The 21,080-nt window shown below is 67.8% G+C and overlaps 4 protein-coding genes across 6 annotated transcripts; 1 reads left to right on the top strand and 3 right to left on the bottom strand.

Moving 5' to 3' along the window:
* Positions 1-2,882: 2,882 nt before the first annotated feature.
* Positions 2,883-6,377, bottom strand: LOC123350301 (rho-related GTP-binding protein RhoU-like). Its single transcript, XM_044988806.1, has 3 exons — positions 6,084-6,377; positions 5,207-5,265; positions 2,883-4,475 (listed from the first exon to the last, which is right to left on the bottom strand). The coding sequence occupies exons 1-3, from the start codon at positions 6,304-6,306 to the stop codon at positions 4,029-4,031; spliced, it is 729 nt and encodes a 242-aa protein (XP_044844741.1). The 5' UTR covers positions 6,307-6,377; the 3' UTR covers positions 2,883-4,028.
* A 1,820-nt stretch (positions 6,378-8,197) lies between these two features.
* MIA (MIA SH3 domain containing) lies at positions 8,198-9,926 on the bottom strand. Its single transcript, XM_044988656.1, has 4 exons — positions 9,751-9,926; positions 9,286-9,419; positions 8,817-8,927; positions 8,198-8,452 (listed from the first exon to the last, which is right to left on the bottom strand). The coding sequence occupies exons 1-4, from the start codon at positions 9,872-9,874 to the stop codon at positions 8,429-8,431; spliced, it is 393 nt and encodes a 130-aa protein (XP_044844591.1). The 5' UTR covers positions 9,875-9,926; the 3' UTR covers positions 8,198-8,428.
* Positions 9,927-11,388: 1,462 nt separating this feature from the next.
* On the bottom strand, positions 11,389-14,823 carry SNRPA (small nuclear ribonucleoprotein polypeptide A). Its single transcript, XM_044988654.1, has 7 exons — positions 14,728-14,823; positions 13,909-14,010; positions 13,436-13,608; positions 13,147-13,323; positions 12,674-12,847; positions 12,152-12,240; positions 11,389-11,992 (listed from the first exon to the last, which is right to left on the bottom strand). Exons 2-7 carry the CDS (start codon positions 13,979-13,981, stop codon positions 11,833-11,835), a joined length of 846 nt encoding a protein of 281 aa, XP_044844589.1. The 5' UTR covers positions 13,982-14,010; positions 14,728-14,823; the 3' UTR covers positions 11,389-11,832.
* A 781-nt stretch (positions 14,824-15,604) lies between these two features.
* On the top strand, positions 15,605-21,002 carry C15H19orf54 (chromosome 15 C19orf54 homolog). Of its 3 annotated transcripts, none has more exons than XM_044988659.1 (6): positions 15,605-15,726; positions 16,388-16,456; positions 17,542-17,666; positions 18,891-19,020; positions 19,539-19,609; positions 19,969-21,002. In XM_044988659.1, the coding sequence occupies exons 3-6, from the start codon at positions 17,564-17,566 to the stop codon at positions 20,334-20,336; spliced, it is 672 nt and encodes a 223-aa protein (XP_044844594.1). In that variant the 5' UTR covers positions 15,605-15,726; positions 16,388-16,456; positions 17,542-17,563; the 3' UTR covers positions 20,337-21,002. The 3 variants fall into 3 exon arrangements, with proteins under 3 accessions (XP_044844594.1, XP_044844593.1, XP_044844592.1); XM_044988658.1 differs by having other exon boundaries at positions 15,663-15,726; positions 20,112-21,002; XM_044988657.1 differs by lacking the exons at positions 15,605-15,726; positions 16,388-16,456 and adding an exon at positions 16,631-16,949.
* Positions 21,003-21,080: the final 78 nt, after the last annotated feature.

Here is a 21,080-nt window from a genome sequence, read left to right as displayed (position 1 = left end):
TCCAGCCCCACCCTCCACCGGCTCCTTCCTTCCTTTCCTCGCCCGAGCTCAGCCCAGCCTGCGGCTCACCCTCGGGTGCAGGGCCGGGTGGCACCGTGGGGGAGGCATGGGGCAGGTGGCACCATGGTGGGGGGCATGTGCCCAGGGCTGAAATCTGCCCCCTGCCCTGGATTGACCCCCCGCACCCAGGGCCTGCGCCCAGCGATTCTGCTCCAGGAGCTTCCCCCTCCGCCCCCACCCCTGGATTTGCTGCTGAGGGAAGGGGGGTTTGGGGAGCTAAGAGCCCCAGGAGCAGGGAGGGGAGGGAGGCTGCTGTGTGAGCGGCTTCCCCCAGGGTGACAGGAGCTGGATCTAAGCAGCCCTGGGCTCCCCCCACTGCCCCCCAGCTCTGCCGGTGCCCCTCACCAGCAGCCCCTTGGGATCCCAGCCCCCAAGTGAGTGGCCATGTTGTAGTCTGGGAGTTGAGTGGGGGCTCCCAGGCCCCCCCCTCAGAGAGACCAGCTTAGCCCCAAGCTGGGAGAAAACCCAGGAGTCCTGGCTCCCAGCCCCCTCCCCCCCCGCTCTAACCACTGGACTCCACTCCCCCCCAGAGCCAGGGATAGAACCCAGGAGTCCTGGCTCCCAGCCCCCTCCCCCCCCCGCACTAACCACTGGACTCCACTCCCCCCAGAGCCGGGAATGGGACCCAGGCGTCCTGTTTCCCCTCTGCCCTCCAGCACTGCGTGGGCACCACGCTGAGACACACCCCGGAGCCCTGTGCTCTCATCCACAGGCCCCAGCAAGCCCTGACCCGGGGCGGGGGGCGGGGGGAGGCGCAGGCCGCCTGGGCGCGGCAGGTAGCGGGCGACTGTACCATGGACTCCCTGTACCTGCCAGGCGAACACGCCCTGCCCGTGCCTGTGGGCAGCCCCACCTCTGCCAGCCAGTTCCGGGAACAGCAGCTGGGGGGCGGGGCAGGGCTCAGATCGTGGGGGGGGCGGTTAATGGGGCTGAAGAAATGGAGGCTCCCAACCCCCTGCCAAACCCCCATATTGCCTCCCTCCAGCCCAGGAAATAAAAGCCAGGGGGCATCCGAGTTGCCTGGTAGTTAGAGCAGAGAGGGGGCTGGGGGCCAGGACTCCTGGGTTCTCTCCTCAACTCTGGCAGGGGAGTGGAGGCTGGTGGGTCAGAGCAGGGGGGCCGGGAGCCAGGACTCCTGAGTTCTCTCCCCAGCTCTGGGAGGGCAGTGGAGGCTGGTGGCTAGAAGCAGGGAGGGTGGGAGCCAGGCCCCAGGCTTTTCCCAGTTGATGCTGTTGGTTAAGGGTCTGGGGCCGGATCCCTGGTTAGTGGCCGCTGGCCCTGCTCCACTGAGATCCCGACCCCTAACCCGCTGCCCCCGCAGGCGGCCGCGTTCCCGCCAGGCGGGGTTTTCCAGCGTCGCGTCCCAGATTCCTGATTTCCGCAAGGGAAGTGGGGTTTGCCCCGAGGAATCAGATCGTCCAGGTTCCAGGAAAGGCTGCCCGGGCCTGACAGCCGTGGGGTGGGGGTGGGGGGTGCTGAGCACCACTGGGGGTGTAAAGCCCTGGGGAATCCCCACACAGGGTAATTCTCTGCCAGGGATTCCCTGTTCCCGATTCTTCCCCCCCGCCAGGAATCCCCAGCCCCCTAGCCCAGGGGGGCAGGCTGGTGCCCCGCTGCTGTGAGGCTGATTGTTACATGCCAAGGGCCATGGCCCAAACCTGCAGCAAGATGCAGCCAGCTCTGGGGTGGGGCATGTCCCCCAGCGACCCCAGCCCCCGCACCGTGTCTCTCTCCCCCACTTTCAGGGTCTGAAGCGGCTCTGGCAGAGGGAAGCAGCCAGCTCTGGGGTGGGGCATGTCAGGCAAAGCGCAGCTCTTTGCAGAGTCCCCCACCCCCGTCCTTGGGGCAGAAGAGGCCCCAGCGCCCTTTGCCCAGGCTCCCGTCGGCTCTGCTCCCCTCCTGAGTTTTATGGCAGGGCAGCAGGAGCCGCTGATAAGGCCAGAGCCAGCTGCAGTCTCCAGCCAGGAACAGCTTCGAGCAGGGACCACAGCAAGGGAAGGGCAGTAAAAGGAACCTGACCAACCCTCCCTCCTCCCCAGGGGGCAGCCTCTGCCCTGCCCTGCCCACCCCCCTCCCCGAGCCCCAGAACCCAGGAGTCCTGGCGCCCAGTCCCTGCTCTAACCACTAGACCTGCCCCTCCTCCCCTAGGGGCTGCTGGCAGTAGGTGGGGACTGACTGTCATGGTCTCCTGGAGCCCGATACAGAGCTCGGTGTCTCCTCATCAGGGAACCCCACCAGGTCCCGCTCAGCCGGGCGCGGGGCCCCGGGCCCCCCTGGCTGCGGGCTCCTGGGAACAGAAGTGAACTGAGAGAGGCATCTGGCAGTGGTGAGACGCGGGGGGGCTCGGAGCCAGGACTCCTGGGTTCTCTCCCTTCCTGGCCCTGACGTCGCTGGCTCCCTCCCCCCCACCCCGGCGCACAAGAGCCTGGGGCACTGCCCTCCCTTCCTGCTCGAACCGCTCACCCACCCTGGGCAAACAGGGGCAGCTGGTTATCGGGGACCTGCCGGCTCTCACCCTGGGGGCCTTCCCCAGGGGCGGGGCAGGAGGTGGCGCCGAGAGCCCCGGCCCCCCCCAACTCTTTGCAAACCTTGGGCCTGAGCCAGCCGCCGCACGGCCTAGGGCAGCAGTGGATCCCCAGACCCGTCCCGAGCCCCTGAACTGAGCTGGGCTGAGGCTGTGCCCAGCGACATGGGGCACTAGGCTCGGGGGAGGGGGCTGTAATCCCCCCTTCAAAGCACTGATCGACCCCCCAGTGCTCGGCTTCCCCCCCGCCCCCACCAAGCAGCTCCCAGGGGAGCTCCCACAACGTTTGCACCAGGGAAAGAAACTTTATTGATTCAAGACATTTAAAAAAAAGAAAGGTCAGAGGGACGGACGGACGGACGGACCCCTGGCTTTGCCCAGGGTTATCACAACAGCAGCTGACAAACCGCCACCCCCCCACACACACCCGCCGCTGGGATCAGAAACCAGCACCCCTGGGGCAGAGCTCGGGGCAGTTCAGCAGCACACCCCCTGACCCCCCCCCCTTTGCCGGCGGCCTGCAGAGCCCGCAGCCCCCCCACCCCGCTCCCAGTGGGACAGCACAGGACAAGCACGGCTGGCTTGGAAGGGGTTAAGGCCTTGGGAGGGGGTGAAAGGGGGATTTGTCATGGGGTCCCCGTTCCACGGGGTGAGAGGGAACCCCTGGCCAAACCCCCATTCGGCCAGGGATGTTTTTATACTAGTGCAAACATAGCAGTGGGTGGGGGAGGGCCACGAGCGGATGCAGCCCTCCAGAGACCAGCCCCCGCAGCCTGCCCCACACGTGGGAAGCTCCAGTCCGTGGCTGCAGCTGGCTCTGACCCCGCCTAGAGACTGCTGGGGGAGGGAGTGCCCGGCTGAGCCCCCCACGGTACGGACACCCCCCGTGCCCCGGCCATTCCCTTCCACAAAGTGCCCAGCGAGGGGGAGGATTTAAACCCAGCCATGGGGCTGGGCCAGTTTGGGGGGGCTGGTTCTGCCCCTCCCCAGTCCAGCGGGGCGACCCTCCTGCAGCGGTTCACTCCCTGCCCCATGCAAACCAAAATCCTCTGCCAAAGGGGCTGTGCTGGGGGGGATCCTCCCCCACCCCTGGCCAAGACAGACTGTCCTGCAGGGAGGCAGCTTGAGGGGATGAGATTCTGGCTCTCTCCACAGCAGGGAACCAGCCCCTGCTTTGAATTCGGACCCCCCGGATTGGGGGGGCCATGCAGACCGGCAGCCCAGGAGCACAGCCCACATGGGCATGGGTGGGGGAGTCTGCAGCCCGGCACAGCCCTCCGCACGGCACGGGGCCTGTCTCCATCCCGCGGGCAAACACCCAGTTCAGCAGCTGCCCGGAGGCTCTTGAATCCACACCTGGGTTGAGTTGTCCGTTCTCAGCCCAGCCCCCTTCACCCCCCAGCTGGAGGGTGGCCCCCAGGGACACGGGGTGGGGGGAGGGCGGCTACCGCACACAGACGTACTTCTTCCACCAGGCCTTGGAGAGCGTCCGCACCTGGCTGGCTGTGCTCCGCGCCCGCCGGCTCCGGGCCTCGGCATGCCGCAGCCCCGCCAGGATGGCCGTGTCGAACACCTCCTTGAGGTTCTGCTGGGTCAGCGCCGAGCACTCCACGTAGCCCACGGCCCCCACTTTCTGGGCCAGCGCCCGGGCCGCCGGCTCGGCCACCGGCTTCTCCCGGCGCCGGGCCAGCTGGATGAGCACCTGGACGTCCTGGCGCAGGTCGCACTGGGTGCCCACCAGCAGCAGGGGGGCAGCTGGGCAGAGCCGGCACAGCTCCGGCACCCACTTCTCCCCCACGTTCTGGAAGGAGGTGGGGGCCACCACGCTGAAGCAGAGGAGGAAGACGTCCGCCTTGGCGTAGCAGAGCCGCCGCAGCGTGTCAAACTCGTCCTGGGGGGAAGGGGAGGGAGAGCCCCCAGTGAGTGCCTCCAGCCACCCTCAGCGGGACCCCCGGACCCGCCCAGCCCCCAGCCTGGGGGGAGGGGTTGTCCCGGTGTCCCTGATACGGGGGCTGGGGCCCAAGGAGAGAACCAACTTCCTCAGGGCCACACCTGGAGACAGAGGTGGATCTGGAAATAGAACCCAGGAGTCCTGGCTCCCAGCCCCCTGCTCTAACCACTAGCCCCCACTCCCCTCCAGAGAACCCAGGAGTCCTGGATCCCAGCCCCCACTCTAACCACTAGCCCCCACTCCCCTCCCAGAGCTGGGGAGAGAACCCAGGAGTCCTGGCTCCCAGCCCCCGCTCTAACCACTAGCCCCCATTCCCCACCCAAAGCTGGGGAGCGAACCCAGGAGTCCTGGATCCCAGCCCCCCTGCTCTAACCCACCAGCCCCCACTCCCCTCCCAGAGCTGGGGAGAGAACCCAGGAGTCCTGGATCCCAGCCCCCTGCTCTAACCACTAGCCCCCACTCCCCTCCAGAGAACCCAGGAGTCCTGGCTCCCAGCCCCCGCTCTAACCACTAGCCCCCACTCCCCTCCCAGAGCCGGGGCAGAGCCCCAGTGCGCAGGGGGCCGCAGGGGCAGAGCTGCCCAGCACCTCCCGGCTGACGTGCTCCGACGTGCCCGGGGTTTGAACAGCTGCTGGGAACGGGTTAAAGGGAGCTCCCAGCTGGCCTCTTACCTGCCCCGCTGTGTCACAGAGGTGCAGCCTCACGGGGGCGCTGTCCACCTGCACCACGGCTGCAAGGGGGAGAGACTGTTACCCCTGTAGCCAGATGCTCCCCCCCCCCCCCGCGACCCCAGGGACATTACGCTTCTCAAAAGCAGGTCAGTGGCAGAGCTCCCTTCCCCCCTCCCCCAACCGCTACCGCCGCTTCCAGTGCTGGGACAGAACCCAGGAGTCTTGGCTCCCATCCCCTCTGCTCTAACCACTAGCCTCCCCTCCCCCCCAAGCCAGGGACAGAACCCAGGAGTCCTGGCTCCCATCCCCCCTGCTCTAACCACTAGCCTCCCCTCCCCCCCCAAGCCAGGGATAGAACCCAGGAGTCCTGGCTCCCATCCCCCCTGCTCTAACCACTAGCCTCCCCTCCCCCCCCCCAAGCCAGGGATAGAACCCAGGAGTCCTGGCTCCCATCCCCCCTGCTCTAACCACTAGCCTCCCCTCCCCCCCAAGCCAGGGACAGAACCCAGGAGTCCTGGCTCCCAGCCTCCCCACCCCCGCTCTAACCACTACTAGCCCCCCCGAGCCGGGGAGAGGACCCAGGAGTCCTGGCTCCCCTCCCCCCTGCTCTAACCACTAGCCTCCCCTCCCCCCCCCAAGCCAGGGAGAGAACCCAGGAGTCCTGGCTCCCAGCCCCTGACACTGGGCTGCAGGGGGAATAAGGGGGGGTCCCATTCAGGGCAGCGGGGCGGGCACAGCACCCCGCCCCCGGCAGCGGGACCTCCGGGGGGATGCGAGGGGAAGGACCGTGCGCCCCAGGGAGCGGGAAAGCCCTTGGCAGGTGCCGGGGCCGGGCCGGGGGGTGGCGGCGCGGCTGGAGCCCGCCCGCGGGCCCTACCCGAGAAGCGGTCCAGCGCCGTGGGCACGTAGCGGGCCGGGTACCCGTTGGCGCTGTAGCTCAGCGCCAGGCTCGTCTTGCCCACGGCGCCGTCCCCCAGCAGGACGCACTGCAGCTCCAGCGCCCGCTCCAGCTCCAGCTCCTGCCCCAGGCCGGGCGCGGGCCGGTGCGGGGGCACCGGGGGCGCAGGCGGGTACCCGGCCAGCAGCGCCTGGGGGGCCATGGTCCGGGCCGGGCCCCTTGCGGGAAGGGGGTGGAGGCGGGAGTCAGGGGGTGTCCAGAGCCGGCTGCGCCCCCGTGCGCCCTGCGCTCCAAGCCGCTGCGCCCTGCCCCGCGCGGGCCTTTATAGCCCGGCTCATTTCCATAGCCCCGCCCCCAGCGGGGGGGACACGCCCTGCACGCCGGGGGGGGAGGGGCACAAGGCGCGGGGGGTGGGGGTGTCCCTGCCCAGACCGTGGGAATCCAGCTCCCCCTGCCCAGGCACTCCAGGGACCCTGGCTGAGCCGGGCACATCCTGGGCACCGGGTACCTGTCTCAGCCTGAGCCCTGAAACTCCGCCCCCAGCTCTGGGGCATGAGCCCCCATACTCCCCCCTCCCCCCGGCTCTGGGGCCTGCCCCACCTGGCTGATTCCCCTGGGAGAGACCATTTGTCACTGCGGCCCAGCCCGGCCCGGGGCCACCCACCACCCTGTCGCGCACTAATAGAAAACGGTCCCTCTCTGCTGGGGTCTGCCCTGAGCCCCCTGCCCGTGTGTTTGGGACACCGCCGCAGGGCGGGTCTATGGGCCTTCGCGCCGCCTCCGCGCACCAGCAGCACACGCAGGAAGAAGCCGGGCGCGTGTGCAGAGAGCGGCACCTGTTATTGGAAAGAGGACACGGTGCCAGGCCGATTGCAGGGCCCTGGCTTCAGCGAGCTGCTGAGCCGCTCTGCAGTTCCCACAACCAGCCCTAGCAGCCAGCGAGCTCCAGAGCTGGGGACGGGGGTGGGGGGAGGTCTCAGCACCCAGCCCGACGGGGCCCTGGTCGCGGTCAGGGCAGCGGGGAAGACAGGGGGCTGATTTTGGGGTGGGGGGCCCGGCTGTTGGTCGAGTTGCTGGGTGCTACCGTCATACACACAATAAATCTACAACCTCCCCCCCGTTTTCTTGGCTGCCTTCCAGATTTTGCAAGGTGCGCTCGCCCCCCCCCCCTTCGCCCCAGGTCTCCAGCCTGCTCTCAGCCTCCGGGCCAGGACCCGAAGTGGGGAGCTGCCGGCTTTGCTGCTGGTTGCAGCTTCGCTCGAGGGCCGGAGCTCCTGGCGGCTGCAGGCAGCACAGACCTGAAAAGTCCCAGCCAGCCTGGGCTCCAGGGGCAGCCCCTGGGCTCCGCTGTGCGCTAACCCCAGGGAATGAGCAGGGCAGGGGCTGACAGCCTCTGGCCCCAGTGCCCGGGCAGCCCCCCACATGGCCCCTGCCCGGAGCTAGAAGGGACCTGCCCCCTTCAGGCAGCGCCTCTTCTGAGCCTGCCGGCTACCCGGCCTCCTCAGGGCAGCACCCGCTTGTCTTCTTTCACGTTGAGCAGGCAGGTGAGAAACTAGCTGCCCTGTGGCCCGCAGCCCCACCCCTCAGCCCGGGGGGGGGGGAAGCAGGGATCAGAAATCCCCGTTTCCCACCCCCCAAGCCACCCCCAGCCCCGCGCCGGGGGGTGGGCACAGTGCGTGGCACAGGCAGGGCAGGGCGGCAGAGATCTGGAGCAGGGCGTCAGAGATCTGGAGCAGGGCGTACGAAGGAGATTTCTATTTCCAGCCCGCTGCTCCAGGGGGACGACGCTGCCTCAGCAGCAGCCCCCCACATCCACGGGGGAGCAGCAGTGGGGGAGGGGGGAAAACAGGGGATGGGAACATTCCCAAGTGCCCCCACCAAGCCGGACACTGGAGGGAACCTCCCCTTCACCCCCAGGGTGCCCCTGGGGGCTGCCCCCCGCCCCAGCCAGCAGGGACTCACTTTTCAAGCCAGTCAGGTGAACAGCCGGCCTGCACCCGCAAGACCCCAGTGCAGCTGCAAACAGCCCCCCCCCCCCGGATCCGCTGCTCCTGCTTCCTCCCCAGGGAAAGACGGGGGCCAGCAAGGTTGCTGCAGGGGGGCTTTATTTAGGAGTGGCTGCAGGCGGGGGGTGGTGAGGTGAAGCTACAAGGAGCTGCCCCAGGGTGAGGGGGGGAGTGTTATTGCTACAGCAAAGGGAAATTCACGCCTGCCCCCAGGGCTCTGGAACAGCAGCAGGGCCTGGGCCAAGCGCTGGAGCCACGGTGCCCAGGTGGGGGTGCCGGGAGCTGCGCGAGCGCTGGCAGCGGGGGCCGCGGCAGGACTCACTGGCAGGAGAAATCCCATTGCTGGAAGGGAAGAGAGAGTACAGGGATCAGACACGGGCAAGGGGGGGAGAAGACAAGCTGAGGTGGGGCTGGGAGCCAGGACTCCTGGGTTCTCTCCCCAGCTCTGGGAGGGGAGTGGGGACTAGTGGGTAGAGCTGGGGGGCCAGGACTCTTGGGTTCTATCCCCAGATCTGCCACCCCTGCAGTCTCTCCCCCATCTCAGGGGCTCAGTGCCCCAGGCATGGAGCGAAGATGCCAGCCGACCCCAGGGCCAGTCGCTCCGCGGGCCGCGGTCTCCGGGTGGTGGCAGCCCCCATGGTGCGGGGAGCCTCCCCCCACCCCCCACCCCACTCGGCTGCCCACCTGCTGCAGTTCGGCTACTCACATCGGTTTTGACCTGCACCTTCCCCGGCCTGAGGTTCTGGCTCTCCTGGACCACGCTGCGGGGAAAGAAGCCCAGGCGGGCGGGCTGCTCCCCGTAATAATCCCCCTGCACCTGCGGGGAGGAGATTGGGGGGTTAAGCTGGGGTGCCAAGACCCCCGACATCAGCCCTCCCCCACAGAACTGCAGCCTGGGCAGGGCAAACCCCCCTCTCCAGGGAGCCCCCTGCCCTGCTGGGACCAGCCCCCCAGGACCTGAGACCCAGCAACCCACCAGCCTGCAGAGGGGCCCCGGGCTGAGATGGGACCCGGGGCTGGGACTGGTGATTGGGGGGTGCGGGGGTCAGGCCCAGCCCTCGGCGTGGCCCTGGCTCCCGCTCCACCGGGGGCACGCTGCCAGGGCGGGGGCTGATGCCCCAGCAGAGCCGAGGGAGCCGCTTCCCGAGCTCCAGCGCCCGCCTCCAGCCACTCACGCTGCCGCCCCAGAACAGCCGGCCCCGGCCCCTCAGCTTGGAGAAGACGTAGACGACCTGCCCGCGCTGGATGGGGATGAAGCGGCAGTCGGGGGCGGCGTAATCCTGCAGGGCCACCGCGATGGAGATCGGATCTGGGGGGGGGGGAGACAGAGGGTCATTCCCTAGGCCCGGGCACTGCCCCCAGAGGGGACCTGCCCTGCCCCGTGCCACCCCTCAGGGCACAGCCCTGCCCCCCAGCCCCACCCCCCACGCCTGCCCCGTGCCACCCCTCAGGGCACAGCCCTGCCCCCCAGCCCCACCCCCCACGCCTGCCCCGTGCCACCCCTCAGGGCACAGCCCTGCCCCGCAGCCCCACCCCCCACGCCTGCCCCGTGCCACCCCTCAGGGTACAGCCCTGCCCCCCATGCAGCCCCTCGGCCTTGGCACTGCCCCAGCCTCCCCCCCACCCCCCGGCACACTTACGGCTGCAGTCGGCGTCCGCACACAGCTTCTTCTCCGCCAGCTCGCCCAGCGGCCGGCCCCCCTGCAGCAGCCCCAGCAGGGCGCCCAGCAGAGCGGCCCGGGCCCAGAGCCGGGCGTTAGCCATGGTGGGGAAATGCAGCCGCCCCGGGCTCCGGCTGCCCACGCAGGGAGCGCAGCTTGGCCCAGCTGTGTTTCTAGTCCCCGCCCTGAGCCATTTTCGGAGATCCCGGAGCAGCCACCCCACTGGGCAGAGCAGGTGCCGATTCATTCGGCAGGGGGCCCTTCGGCAGTGCTGGGCCTTGCCTGGCACTAGGGGGCGCCCTTCCCCCAGTGGGGCTGACCCCCGGGCAGCGCGGGGGGGGCATGCTGCCGCTGGGTGACCCTGACACCTGTCGGGGGGATGGTGCTGCTGCAGGTACCAGGTTCTGGACAGAACGTCGCCCGTGTCCCCGGCCCCCAGCCCAGACATCAGCCGGGGCAATGCCATGCTCTGGCCTTATGGCTCTCCCAGGATTGGGCTGGTTGCTGCCGACTGCGCAGTGCTGCTGCTGCACGGCCCACCCCAGAGGTGGCTGCATGTCCACAACAGACAAGGCGCCTTCAGGCCAGGCCACACAGAGAGCGAGAGGAGACAGAATCCCATCCCCAGGCCGTGGGGCAGGGCCAAGTCACCAGCTTTGAATTCTCTGACCCCTTCCGCGCCGCTTTTTAAATAATCCAGCGCCACAAACACAAGCCAGGAGCGAGGGCGAGGGGGGCCGGCTGCTGACGCAGGGGCCGGCTCTCGGGTAACATACTGGGCCCATTGTCCACGTCTCTCTCCAGCGGAGGCCCACAGAAGGGGCAGGACCCCCCCAGAGAAGGGGTTGAGAGAGGGGCACTGGCAAAGCCCTCCCACCAGCCCCGGGTCAGAGGGGAGCCCCCTGAAGCCCCCCCCAGTTCAGAAGCTCCTTGTGGCAGCAGTGGGATCCCACTGAGCCAGCTGGCACCAGGTCACTACAGGGCACAAGTACTAGCTCCTGCCAGCGCCAGCGTCCTGGGCTCTGAGCTCATGCTCTGCGACTCAACACACTAGCCCACCCCTGCCGGGGATGCGTCCCACCCACGGGGGGCTGCTGGGAAGCACCCGACCCCCCCAGCACCTGCAGGGCTCCTCTCAGCCAGCCAGGGGGTGAACAGACTAGCTCTGAAGCCAATGGAGGAGGTAGGCAGCCACCTCTGGGGGGCAGAGGGGGCACCGTGGTAGTCAACCCCCAGCCACTGGTGATTCTTCTGCCAGGCTGGGGGCACAACCCCTCCCAGGCACCCGGTTCACGGTGTTCTCTCCCAGCATGCAATGCTCCATCCAGCAGTGCATCCTGGGAGCTCTAGGCTGTGTGTTAAAGGAGGCAGGGACAGACAGCCCCTCCCCCCCCCAAGGCTTCTGGGATATTGGTGGAGTAAGCCCAGAATTCACCACTTTCACAATCACTGGGCTGGGAATAATTCCCTTCAGCTTCCGCCAATGCCCCTGCCGGGGGCATGGCTCAGAGCCATCTCTCAGGACACACGTTTAAGGGAATGAGACTCCCCCGTGGAGAATCCGCCCAGTCGATTTCACCCCACCCCACCGGGGATCCCCGTGAGGAACGGGCCAGCCACGGCACAGGGAGGTCACAAAGGGAGCTTTTATTACAGAACAGAGAGCGCCAGGTGCAATGTCTGAGCAGCAGACTCTGGGTACAATGCTTCAGAAGGGTTTTAGCTGCCTCTAGCCGCCCCCACCCCCTGTACCAACCATCCCACCACGCACCAGCTCCAGGCTCGTCGCAGACGCAGGGATCACCAGCTGGCGGCGCTCCAGAGTCACCTACCCACTCTGAGCAAGGCAGCGTGGTGTGCAGGGGGGACGCAGGTCGGACGCTTCCCCCCCAGCAGTTCACAAGGCTGTGGGGAACGGGGGGAGTTTGGGGCTGGAAATCCGGTGGCCCTGAGGACAGACTTACCTTCCAGGGAACTGGTAAAAACAGGGGGGAACCAGGTTCAGAACAGACTGACTGGGGGGAGTGGGGAGGGGCAGTTCTGGGCCTGGCTTGGGGGGCTTCACTTCTTGGCGAAGGAAATCTTCATGGCGTTGCTCTGTGTGATCTTGAAGCCCTGGAGGGCGTCGCGGGCGGCTCCAGCCTGCACCTCGTTATCGAACTCCACAAAAGCGATGTCATGCCGCCCGGGCACCAGCCGCACCTCCTTGAACCCCGGGAACCTGGGGGGCAGGACCCGGCTGTTAGAGGGGACAGGCCCCCAGATCACTGGCACCCGCCCCCCTCCATTGGCCTCCCAAGCACCATGCTCCCCGCTCTCCCAGAGCGCCCACTTGCACCAAGGTTTGGCCCCCCCCACCCCCCCCAGGACCCGCACTCACTGATTGAAGAGCATGGACAGCATCAGCTCGTTGGTCTCCTCGGGCAGGTTGGTGAGGAAGAGGATGTGATTGGGAGGGTTCTCAGAGAGCTGCGAGGGAGAGAGCGAGCAGGGGTCAGGCTGGAGCCTGGCTGGGAGGGCTCAGAACCCCGCAGGGCGGCTCCGGCCAGACGCACACAGCGGAGGCAGCGCCAGGCGAGGCCACCCTCCCTCCCTCCCCTGCCAGGGCGAGTGCCCCTGCTCTGCACGCAGAGGAGTCCCCTGGGACTCAGCATCTCTGGCTTCTCGGCTGAGGCGAGCAGCGAGCCCGGGGGGGGGGGGGGGGAGGACTTACCCCTCAGGGAGGCGTCCCACAGCAGCTCGCGAGTTCTCTTCCGCTCCCCACTGGAGCCAGTACCTTGGAGGGGAAAAGCCCCGTTCCCCAAGCCCCACCCCCAGAGGGAGGTTTGCCCCAATCGGACACGGCCACTGCTACCTGCTGCCGGAAAGGAGCCGGAGCCAGGCCAAGCTCTGTCATACTCACCGGCTGGGTAGGCGGCATCTGGCCAGGCATCATCTGCTGAGGAGCCATGGCCCCTGGTGCGATTCCTCCGGGCGTCATGCCAGGTGGGGGGATCATACCCGGAGGGGGCATGTACGGAGGCTGGCCTGCCATGTGGTGCATCATGCGGGGGGCCTGGTTCATTGGCGGCATTCCCTATGGGGGGGGGGGGGGAGAGCGAGAGAGAGCCCAGCTTCACAGCAAGATCCTGGGCGCTGACCTGCCCCGGAGCCCTCGGGGGCTGCCTGAGCCCAGGCCTGGCACTCACATCAGAGCCCGCCGCTGGCCGCAGAAGCTAACCACAGCCGGCTGGGGCCCGCAGACTCAGGCCGACTCCCGAGACAGACCATGCCGGCTGCGCTAGGAAAGGCTCCCTCAGGCCCCGAGCTCCGGCTGCCAACCGGCCCCTGCTCTGGGGCAGCGGCCCAGGCAGAGACGCTGCTCACGTTACTCACAGGGACAGCTCCTTGCACTGCGGCTCCCACCGGAGCAGCTGCCCCAGGCATCTGTTTCTTGACGACGGGCGTCTCCGGGCCCTTAGGCTTCCTCTTCTCCCGCTTGCGGTCCCGCTCCACGTAGGTGCCTTTCATTTTCGAGATGATGTCGGAGTCCGACTTGGCGTACTGGATCCTCTGGGGGCGGAGAGAGCGCGTCAGGGGGAGCACGGCCGAGCAGCAGCTCAGGCAGTTCCAACAGCACCCGCCAGACGGCCACCGCCAGCCCGGGGCGGCACCCAGCACTCACCATCGGCTTGTCGTAGAAGGGGAACCCCTGCATGGACCTCAAGGCGTTGGTGGCGCTGCTGATCTCCTTGAAGATGACAAAGGCTTGTCCCCTCATCTTCAGGCTCTGGGACACCAGGATATCCAGGATCTGGCCGAACTGGGAGAAGATGGCGTAGAGAGATTTCTTCAGCTCTAGGGGAGAGAGTCGGAGCGTTAGGTACACGGAGCAGACAGACACGGAGCTCTGCACTACGAGGAGCTGGACGCAGACCGGGCGACTCCTGCGGCCTCGGACAGAGACACTCACCCCCCGCGCCAGAGAGTGGGAGTCGCTTTTATCCCTCCAAAGCCCCCAGTCCTCCCTGGCCAGACAGCAACAGGGGAGCAGGAGCGGGGCTGGGAGAGCGAGTCCTCCAGACACCCCCCGGCTTCCCCCCAAAGCCCCTTAGCCCAGCCCCCCACATCGCCAGCGCCAGACAGGAACTCGCTCACCATCCTTCTTGATCTTCTCGTTGAGGTTGTTGATGTAGATGGTGTGATTGGGGCGGGTTTCCGGGACGGCCATCGTCCTCGGCACTTACGCACCAGCGGGGTCTGAGGAGCCGAGACGGGAGACGGTCAATCGAGGCGAGCGCGCAAGGGGGAAACCGGCTGCAGGCTCCCAATGCCACAGCAGCCAGGTGACCCGGGGGCGCGGCCGCAGACGATCCCCAGCCTGCTCCCCCGGGGCCAGACCCGCACGAGGAGCTGGAGGCAGCGACCCCACGGGCCCAGGGCTGCTCCAGGCGCGGGGGTTAACCCCACCCCACCTCCAGACGGGCCCACGCGGGGCCTCAGGAGCCAGCAACGCGACGCCACGTCCAGGGGCGGCAGCTTGTGGGGAGGGTCTGGGGCCATGACCCTATGGGGGGGGGCAGCAGCCTGGGCTCTAGGGCACAGACCCCCCCCAGCCCCCGGGAGCCCCCCAGCCGGGCCCCCCAGCTCCTGCCACGGGCTCCCAGCCTGGCCATGGCGCCCCCCCAGGGGGCAGAGAACGGCCCCCGCCCCGCCCCCAGGGGAGCCCTCAAGGGGCGCCAGGCCCCGCCCCCAGGGCCAGGCCCCGCCCCCAGTGAACCCCCCCGTAGGACCCGGATGTGGGCGCTCGGGGGCGGGGCCCCGGACAAGCCCCGCCCCCAGAAAGGCTCCGGTGGCTGCGGCCCCGCCGCCCCCCCCCGCCCGGCCATACTGGGTCACACGGGCCGGGCGCTGCCCCCCGGCCCGATCCCCCCCGGCCCCGCGGCCCGATGGCGCCGCCCCGCCGCGGCCGCTCACCGATGGAGTCCGCAGGCCCAGCGCCGCCCGCCGCCGCCACAGGAGCCCGCCGAGAGACACGACCCCGCCCACGGTCCGCGCGAGCCAATCACGAGGAAGCAGCGGCGGCCTCATGAGCCTATAAAAGGGCGTCTCGCCGGCCCCGGCCAATGAAAGGTCTAAGGCCTCGCGTGTGGCAGGCCAATCAAAGCAGTGTCACGGCCTGTAACATGACCAATCAAAAGGCGGTTCTCAATCGTTATCCCGCCCCCCTAAGACGGGGATTTGGTGTTCGGCTCGGCAATCCCGCCTTGCGCGCAAGAGCCGGCCATTGGCTGATTGGAGGTGTCAGTAACCGCTGTTATCACATTTGATTGGCGGTATTTGTCACGCGACCCGGAAGGGGCGGCTGAGAGGCGAGTAGCTGGTGGCTGGTATCCAATCACGTGATCGGATTCACCCCGCCGCTGCCTGCTCAGCCGGCGGCCGCCATTTTAGGAGGGGCACGAGCGGGACGCCAGGCGGGCGGGGCCCTGAGAGCGCCCCCAGCGGCGACCCCGGCCCCATGACCTCCGACCCCGCCGGGCCACGCCCCCGCCCCATGACCCCTCGGTGACCCCTGACCCCTGACCCATACCCCAGTGACCTTGGTTCTAGTCTGCGCCCTTTCACCTCCTGCTGCCCCTCCCCCAAAGCCAGGGTGGGGATGGCCCCACCCCCACCCACCCCCCAGCACGGCCCTGCCCCTCCCCCACCCCTGTCCCCACCTGTCCCCCAGCAGGGCTCTGCCCCTCCCCCGCCCCCACCCGCCCTCCAGCAGGGCTCTGCCCCTCCCCCACCCAACCTCCAGCAGGGCCCTGCCCCACCTCCTCCCCCTCCCCCTCCCCCTCCCCCTCCCAGTCTGCTGCCCACCTACGGGCTGGACAAGGCCAAGTTCTTCAAGGCGGCCCTGGAGCGAGCAGCCCCAGCGCCCGGCAGCGGGGACGACGTCCGGGAGCTGCTGAGCCGCAGGAAATCCAGGTCGGGCCCCGGGCCGGGATCCCCGGGCTGGTCTCGCCTGCTGAGCGGGGCTGGTGCTGGGGCCGGGTGGGCGACCCACCAGGCAGAACCCAGGTGCCAGGGGGCCCATGCTGCAGGGAGCGGGATGGGGCAGCAGGGGGCGCTCTCCCCAGGGCAGCACTAGGGGGTGCTGTGCTATGGGGCTGGGGGCTCAGCAGGGGGTTCTCTCCCCTCACAGCAGTCAGCCCTGACCCTAATCCTCAGGGTGGCAGTGGAGGTCTCTGTGTTGCTGGAGGTGCCCATAATTCAAAAGAGACATAAAACTTAGTTCCTAGTCTCTGCTCTTTGCCTCAAAGTCCAGGTGTGGTGAACCCTGGTGTCCCGGCCAGGCCCTAATGAGCTAATTCCGTTTTGCCTCCCTAAATTCCCTATGCAGGGCCAACTGGGTACAGGACCTTGGGCCACTTCCTGCCCCATAGTGGGGCAGTGCCGTGTGGCCATCACACAGCCCAGAGGTAGCCGCAATCCCAGCGGCAGCTGAGGTCAGCCCTCTGCTTCGTTCTCCCAAAGCGCTCGGCGAGGAGACGAGAGCGTCTCATGAATTACGCAGAGGAGGAAGTGCTGGTGAGTGGGGGCTGGACAGCAAATGGCCAGTAAGTGTTTGCCTGGTTCTGTCTTCCAGCTTTAGCGGGCAGTTCAAGTGGCTCCTCTACAACAGGCCGGTGCCTTCCTTAATCCAAGAGGGGCCTCAGTGAGTATTGCAACCGCTTCCTCTCTATCAGGGCAAACGCAGGCCGAGGCGGCTTTCCCCGGGGGCTGGACCCACCCAGGGGCAGGGGCAGGGGCAGGGGCAGAGGTCTCAGTCCCATGGATCTACAGCCTCCCCTGCTTGGTCCCTCCCAAGCAGTTGCCAAGAGCTCTTCTGTGCCTGGGCCTCGGGAGCGTAGACATGGCCAGCCTGGGTCTGAGCAGGGAGCCAGTTGCCGTGGGGCCGGGTCCTGTATAAACCTCCCAAAAGACAGGCCCTGCCCCACAGCCCCGCAGTCTAGGTCGAAGAGAAGAGCTGGCCAATGCAGATGGACAGGGAGCACGGGAATCAAGGAGGCCGTACCACGCCCACCGGGGGCCTAACCACTGGGAAGTCTGTTGGAGCGTTTCCCGGCGGGGGCAGGAGGCCGAGGAGGGAGCCATGCGGATGTTTACGGAGAGCGCTGCCCAAGCAGCGGGAAAGGGATCGTCAGCAGGTAGCACAAGGGCGGATGGGTTGGTTGGTCTAAACCTAGCACCCAACTCGCGATCTGCCTTTAAAAACCCCACACTTGGCCTTTTCCATCTCAAACGGGTGCCCCCAGGCAAAGCGGGAGCTCCCCTGAACCCCAGCTGGGGGGGGCACCCCAGCGAGCCGCACCCTCCCCTGGAGGAATGAAGGCCTTGCTGGAGCTAGCATCTGGGGCCAGACGGCCCGTTCGCTAGCCTGATCTCCTGGGTGGCCAGGCCCTTCGGTCTCACCCGGTTACCGATGTGCTGAGCCCAGCGAGTTGCGTTGGAGCAAAGCATTTCAGTCCTCAGGGGTTGAGACTGAGGTGCCACCGCTGCCCCAGGCCCCTGTGATGGCAGGGAATCGACGCAGTGAGACATGCCCAGATGAGCCCAGCCGGTGACCCGCGCCCCCGGCTGCAGGGGGAAGAGGCCTAAGGACACGGGAACCCAGGGAAGCGTTCCCAGGCTTGCAGAGAAATACCCGTCTCCGAACCCAGCGCCCTGGGAGGGGGTCTGGCCGAGCTCAGCCCGGGGGACCCAGGCTCCCTGCAATGTCTCTTCTCTCTCCCCCGCTAGGTGCGGGCTGGTGGCGCTGTGGATGGCGGGCTCCCTCCTCGGCCTGTCCCAGGACGTCTCCCTGGAGAGGATCGTGCAGGTGGCGCTGGAGAGAGGCTACACCGCCCAAGGGGAAATGTTCTCAGGTTGGTGGCTGGTCGCCCGTGGCACGTTGGGGGTTAAAAACTCCCTCCTCGCGCTAGGCCCCAGGCGCTGGGCTGGGCACCAGGGGGAACCTCCAGACCCTGGTCTGCGTTGCGGCTGCGTGAGGCAGCGCCCAGAGGTGGTACATAGCGCAGGGCACGAGGGCTTTGCCCCTAGAGAGTTGCTGGGGACCGGACCCCTTCCCGGAAGGGCTCGACGCAGGGGGAGCGGGGTGCCGTGGAACAGCCCGGGCGGGACAGGAGGTCAGACTAGATGGTCTAATTGTCCCTTCCAGCCTTATTCTCTGAACCCTGCTCTCTGCACGGCAGCAGCTCCCGCCTCTGTGCCCCCAGCGGGATTAGTTTGCTCGAAAACTTGCAAGCTCCTTGATTTAGGGGAAAACCCCGCAGCGGGGCTGTTAATGTGCCACGAGGAGCGAGCGCTTGGAGGTTTCTGTCCGAGGCGGAAGATTCCTCTGGAAGCCGGGTCTGGCAGCGGGAGCCTCGCTAATGCCGGCCCTGAGTAGTCAGAGATCATGAGCGTGTGCCGAGCACTTGGGGCTGGGAATTCACCTTTGGAGCCTTCCCAGCTTTTCTCCACGGCCAGCAGGGCTGGACACTTGCATTTCCAATGAAAGTTGAGGATTTTGTGGAATCCCAGGACTCCAGGTGGTGGAGCTTTGTCAGGAAAAACACCAGCTATCGTTGGGCTGCTGATAAAATCCTGAGTGCAGGCCCCAGTGAGCCCGGCCTGTATAAATGCCATGGGGCCAGGGGCCAGCGTTGTGTGTTCTCTCTGATTCATCGAGTCTCAGGCGGGCAGGGACCGTTGGGAGCAGCTGGTCCGACCTCCCGTAGGACATGGGCCTTCCCTGAATTCGCCCCCGTGTGAACAGGAGCTTTGCGAAAAACCCCCATCTTGCTCTGACCAGCTCCAGTGCTGGAGAACCCGCCGCTGCCCTGGGGAAATCGTCCCAACGGTTCCTTCCCCTCCCTGTTACAAACCTGCCTGAATGTGTCCAGCTTCACCTCCCAGCTGCTGGGTCGCGTCAGCCCCTTGCCAGGCTGCAGAGCCCTCGGTTATCCCCATGCGGCTCACGTCCCCCCGGCAGGGTGTTTTCGGAGCGCTGCTGTGGGGAGCAGGAAGCCGGGCCATGGCCCGAGCTCGGGCTGCGCTGCTGGGGGTGGCCCTCGGGCAGCTTGAATTCCTGTCCCTGTCCATCCCAGCGGCTGCTATGGCCCGGCTGGCCGAGGAGCTGTTCCAGTGCCGGGCCGAGCTGCTCTCCGGAGGTCTGGAGGGAGAGAACCGGGGCAAGATCCTTCGCCATCTGACCGCTGGCTGCCCCCTGCTACTGCCGTATCCTTCCCGTGCGCGGCGACCCCATGGGGTCCGCGCCGCAGCCTACACGCTCGGGCGGGGCTGGGGCCGTTCTGACACCCCTGTAGAGTGGGCCTGGGGGTGTCATTTTAGAGGCAGATGCGGCCACTTCTGGGGTGGGACGTGGCCACATCTCTCATGTCTCCTCTTCCTGGCTGCAGTGGGGGGAGATGAATGTGGGGCAGGTGCCTTCTCCCTCCCAGTGCTTAAATGCCCCACGCACGTCTACCCCCCTGTGTCCCGCCCGTCTGAGGCAGCCGCTGCGGTGGCTTCCAGAGCCCGCAGATTCGGGCAGCAGCAGATTTCGTGCTCCAGCCCCTCTCTGGTTGGAGAGGTTTAGCGACCCCGTGTGCCCAGTCAGCGCCTGGTGGGGAGGGCACCTCTCCAGGGGCAGGAGCCGGGTGCCCAGAGCCGGGGCAGCCTGCTCTCCCCCCGAGCCCCTTCCTCGCCAGCCGGCCCGCCCCAGCCCCCTTGGCAAACCTTAACGGGCGTCCCAGCTACGACGAGGACTCCAACCATGAGCCCTGCAGGCGACGCGGCTACAAAGCCCACTGGGCCGTCGTCTCAGGTACGTCCCAGCAGCAGCTCGGCCCCCTCCTGCCCAGGCCGTTTGCCCTGTTCCCGGGCAGCTCCCTGCAGCCGCTGCGACCTGCCCCGGTCCACCCCCAAACTTCCCCACGGAAGGGCTTGGGGCTCCCAGCACCCTAAGGCTGGGGTGCCCCGGTCAGAGCCGGGCTTCCTGCGCCCCCCCTTGGCACAGGAGGGCGTTGGCCTGGCTGCATTTCCCAGGCTCGCCACAAGGGGGCGGCAGCTGGCCAGGCACGGAGACCCATCCGGGGGGCTGCCCCCCGCACGGGCCGTGATCCCAGGGGCGTGGCGGGGCTGCTGGGACAGGATGGAGACTGGCTGGCTCCTCTCCCCCTGCAGGAGTCCTGCTGGGCCTCAGGGGCGGCGCCCTCAGCCCGGCCTGCCAGGAGGACGGGGAGATCTCCGGCCTCTTCCGCCCCGGCCCGGCCTGCCCCCCGCCCGCCCCGGAGGACGTGCTGGAGATCTACCTGCTCTCCAAGCAGGGCAAGAGCTGGCGCCCCCAGCTGTGGAGCTACCGGCAGGCGCACGAGAGCAACGCCCAGCTGACCGACTTCTGCCCCAAGCGGGCAGGCGACGGCAAGGCCTACGTGGTGCCCGCGGGAGGCGTGAGGGCAGGGCTCTGCGGCAAGACCCTGCTGCTGCGCCCACGGACCGCACAGAGCGCCCTGCCCCAGCCAGCCGGGCCACCCCCTGCTGCCGAGCGCTAGGAGCCACTAGAGCACCGGGCGGAGGAGACGCCCTGCAGCCCTTGGGCCCACCCATGCTACGAGGGACAGCGGGGCCTAGTGGGTAGAGCACTGATCTGGGACTCGGGGGGCCTGGCTCTGCCTCTCTTCCCCTCTCTGTGCCTCAGTTTCCCCGCTGCAAAATGGGGCCGATGATCCAGCCCTCGTTTGCAGAGCGCTTGGAGGCGGAGCAGTGCCCGGGGAGGGGCAGGGTGCATCATACTCAGACCCACTGAGGAGAGAGCCGCTGGGGTTTAAGTGCCAGGTGCGGCCCCGGCCCCTTTCTCCTGTGCCGCAGGAAGCCCTGATGCCCGCCGGGCTGCGGCCGGGGGGGAGACGCAGCTATTCCAGGCCTCTCCAGAGGAGCTGCCGCTCTTCCACCCACTGACGCTTTTCAGACTGACCCAGATTCCTGCTTTGAGGCCACGGTGCCAGGAAACGGCAGGTACTTGTGGCCGGCTCTGAAAATAACTTCACGCTTCCTGTCTGCCACCCGCCACTGTTAGCTCTTGAGAGCAGGGACTGGCTCTCAGTCGGGGTCTGGGTGGCGCCCAGCCCGAGGGGGCCCCGATCTTGGCCAGGGTCAGTGGGCAGCATCCGGCACGACGGGGCCCCGATCTCGGCCAGGGTCTGGGCGGCGCCCGGCCCGACGGGGCCCCAATCTCGGCCAGGGTCTGGGCAGCGCCCGGCGCGACAGGGCCCCGATCTCAGCTGGGGTCTGGGCAG

The sequence above is a fragment of the Mauremys mutica genome, chromosome 15, assembly GCF_020497125.1.
Source record: "Mauremys mutica isolate MM-2020 ecotype Southern chromosome 15, ASM2049712v1, whole genome shotgun sequence".
Taxonomy (NCBI): domain Eukaryota; kingdom Metazoa; phylum Chordata; order Testudines; family Geoemydidae; genus Mauremys; species Mauremys mutica.
Note: the sequence above shows the minus strand (reverse complement) of the source record. Positions and strands in the feature narration are given on the sequence as shown.

Coding starts and splice junctions, on each gene's coding strand:
- LOC123350301 (XM_044988806.1), bottom strand. CDS start 6,306: ATGGCCCCCCAGGCGCTGCTGGCCGGGTACCCGCCTGCGCCCCCGGTG. Junction 5,266..6,083: donor GGCGCTGGACCGCTTCTCGG/GTAGGGCCCGCG, acceptor TCCCCCTTGCAG/CCGTGGTGCAGGTGGACAGC. Junction 4,476..5,206: donor TCTGTGACACAGCGGGGCAG/GTAAGAGGCCAG, acceptor CCTTCCCCCCAG/GACGAGTTTGACACGCTGCG.
- MIA (XM_044988656.1), bottom strand. CDS start 9,874: ATGGCTAACGCCCGGCTCTGGGCCCGGGCCGCTCTGCTGGGCGCCCTG. Junction 9,420..9,750: donor TGCGGACGCCGACTGCAGCC/GTAAGTGTGCCG, acceptor CCCCCCCCCCAG/ATCCGATCTCCATCGCGGTG. Junction 8,928..9,285: donor GGCTGTTCTGGGGCGGCAGC/GTGAGTGGCTGG, acceptor TCCTCCCCGCAG/GTGCAGGGGGATTATTACGG.
- C15H19orf54 (XM_044988659.1), top strand. CDS start 17,564: ATGGCGGGCTCCCTCCTCGGCCTGTCCCAGGACGTCTCCCTGGAGAGG. Junction 17,667..18,890: donor CCAAGGGGAAATGTTCTCAG/GTTGGTGGCTGG, acceptor TGTCCATCCCAG/CGGCTGCTATGGCCCGGCTG. Junction 19,021..19,538: donor GGCTGCCCCCTGCTACTGCC/GTATCCTTCCCG, acceptor CGGGCGTCCCAG/CTACGACGAGGACTCCAACC.
- SNRPA (XM_044988654.1), bottom strand. CDS start 13,981: ATGGCCGTCCCGGAAACCCGCCCCAATCACACCATCTACATCAACAAC. Junction 12,241..12,673: donor AGATGCCGCCTACCCAGCCG/GTGAGTATGACA, acceptor TCTCCCTCGCAG/CTCTCTGAGAACCCTCCCAA. Junction 11,993..12,151: donor CTGTCCATGCTCTTCAATCA/GTGAGTGCGGGT, acceptor CCTGCCCCCCAG/GTTCCCGGGGTTCAAGGAGG.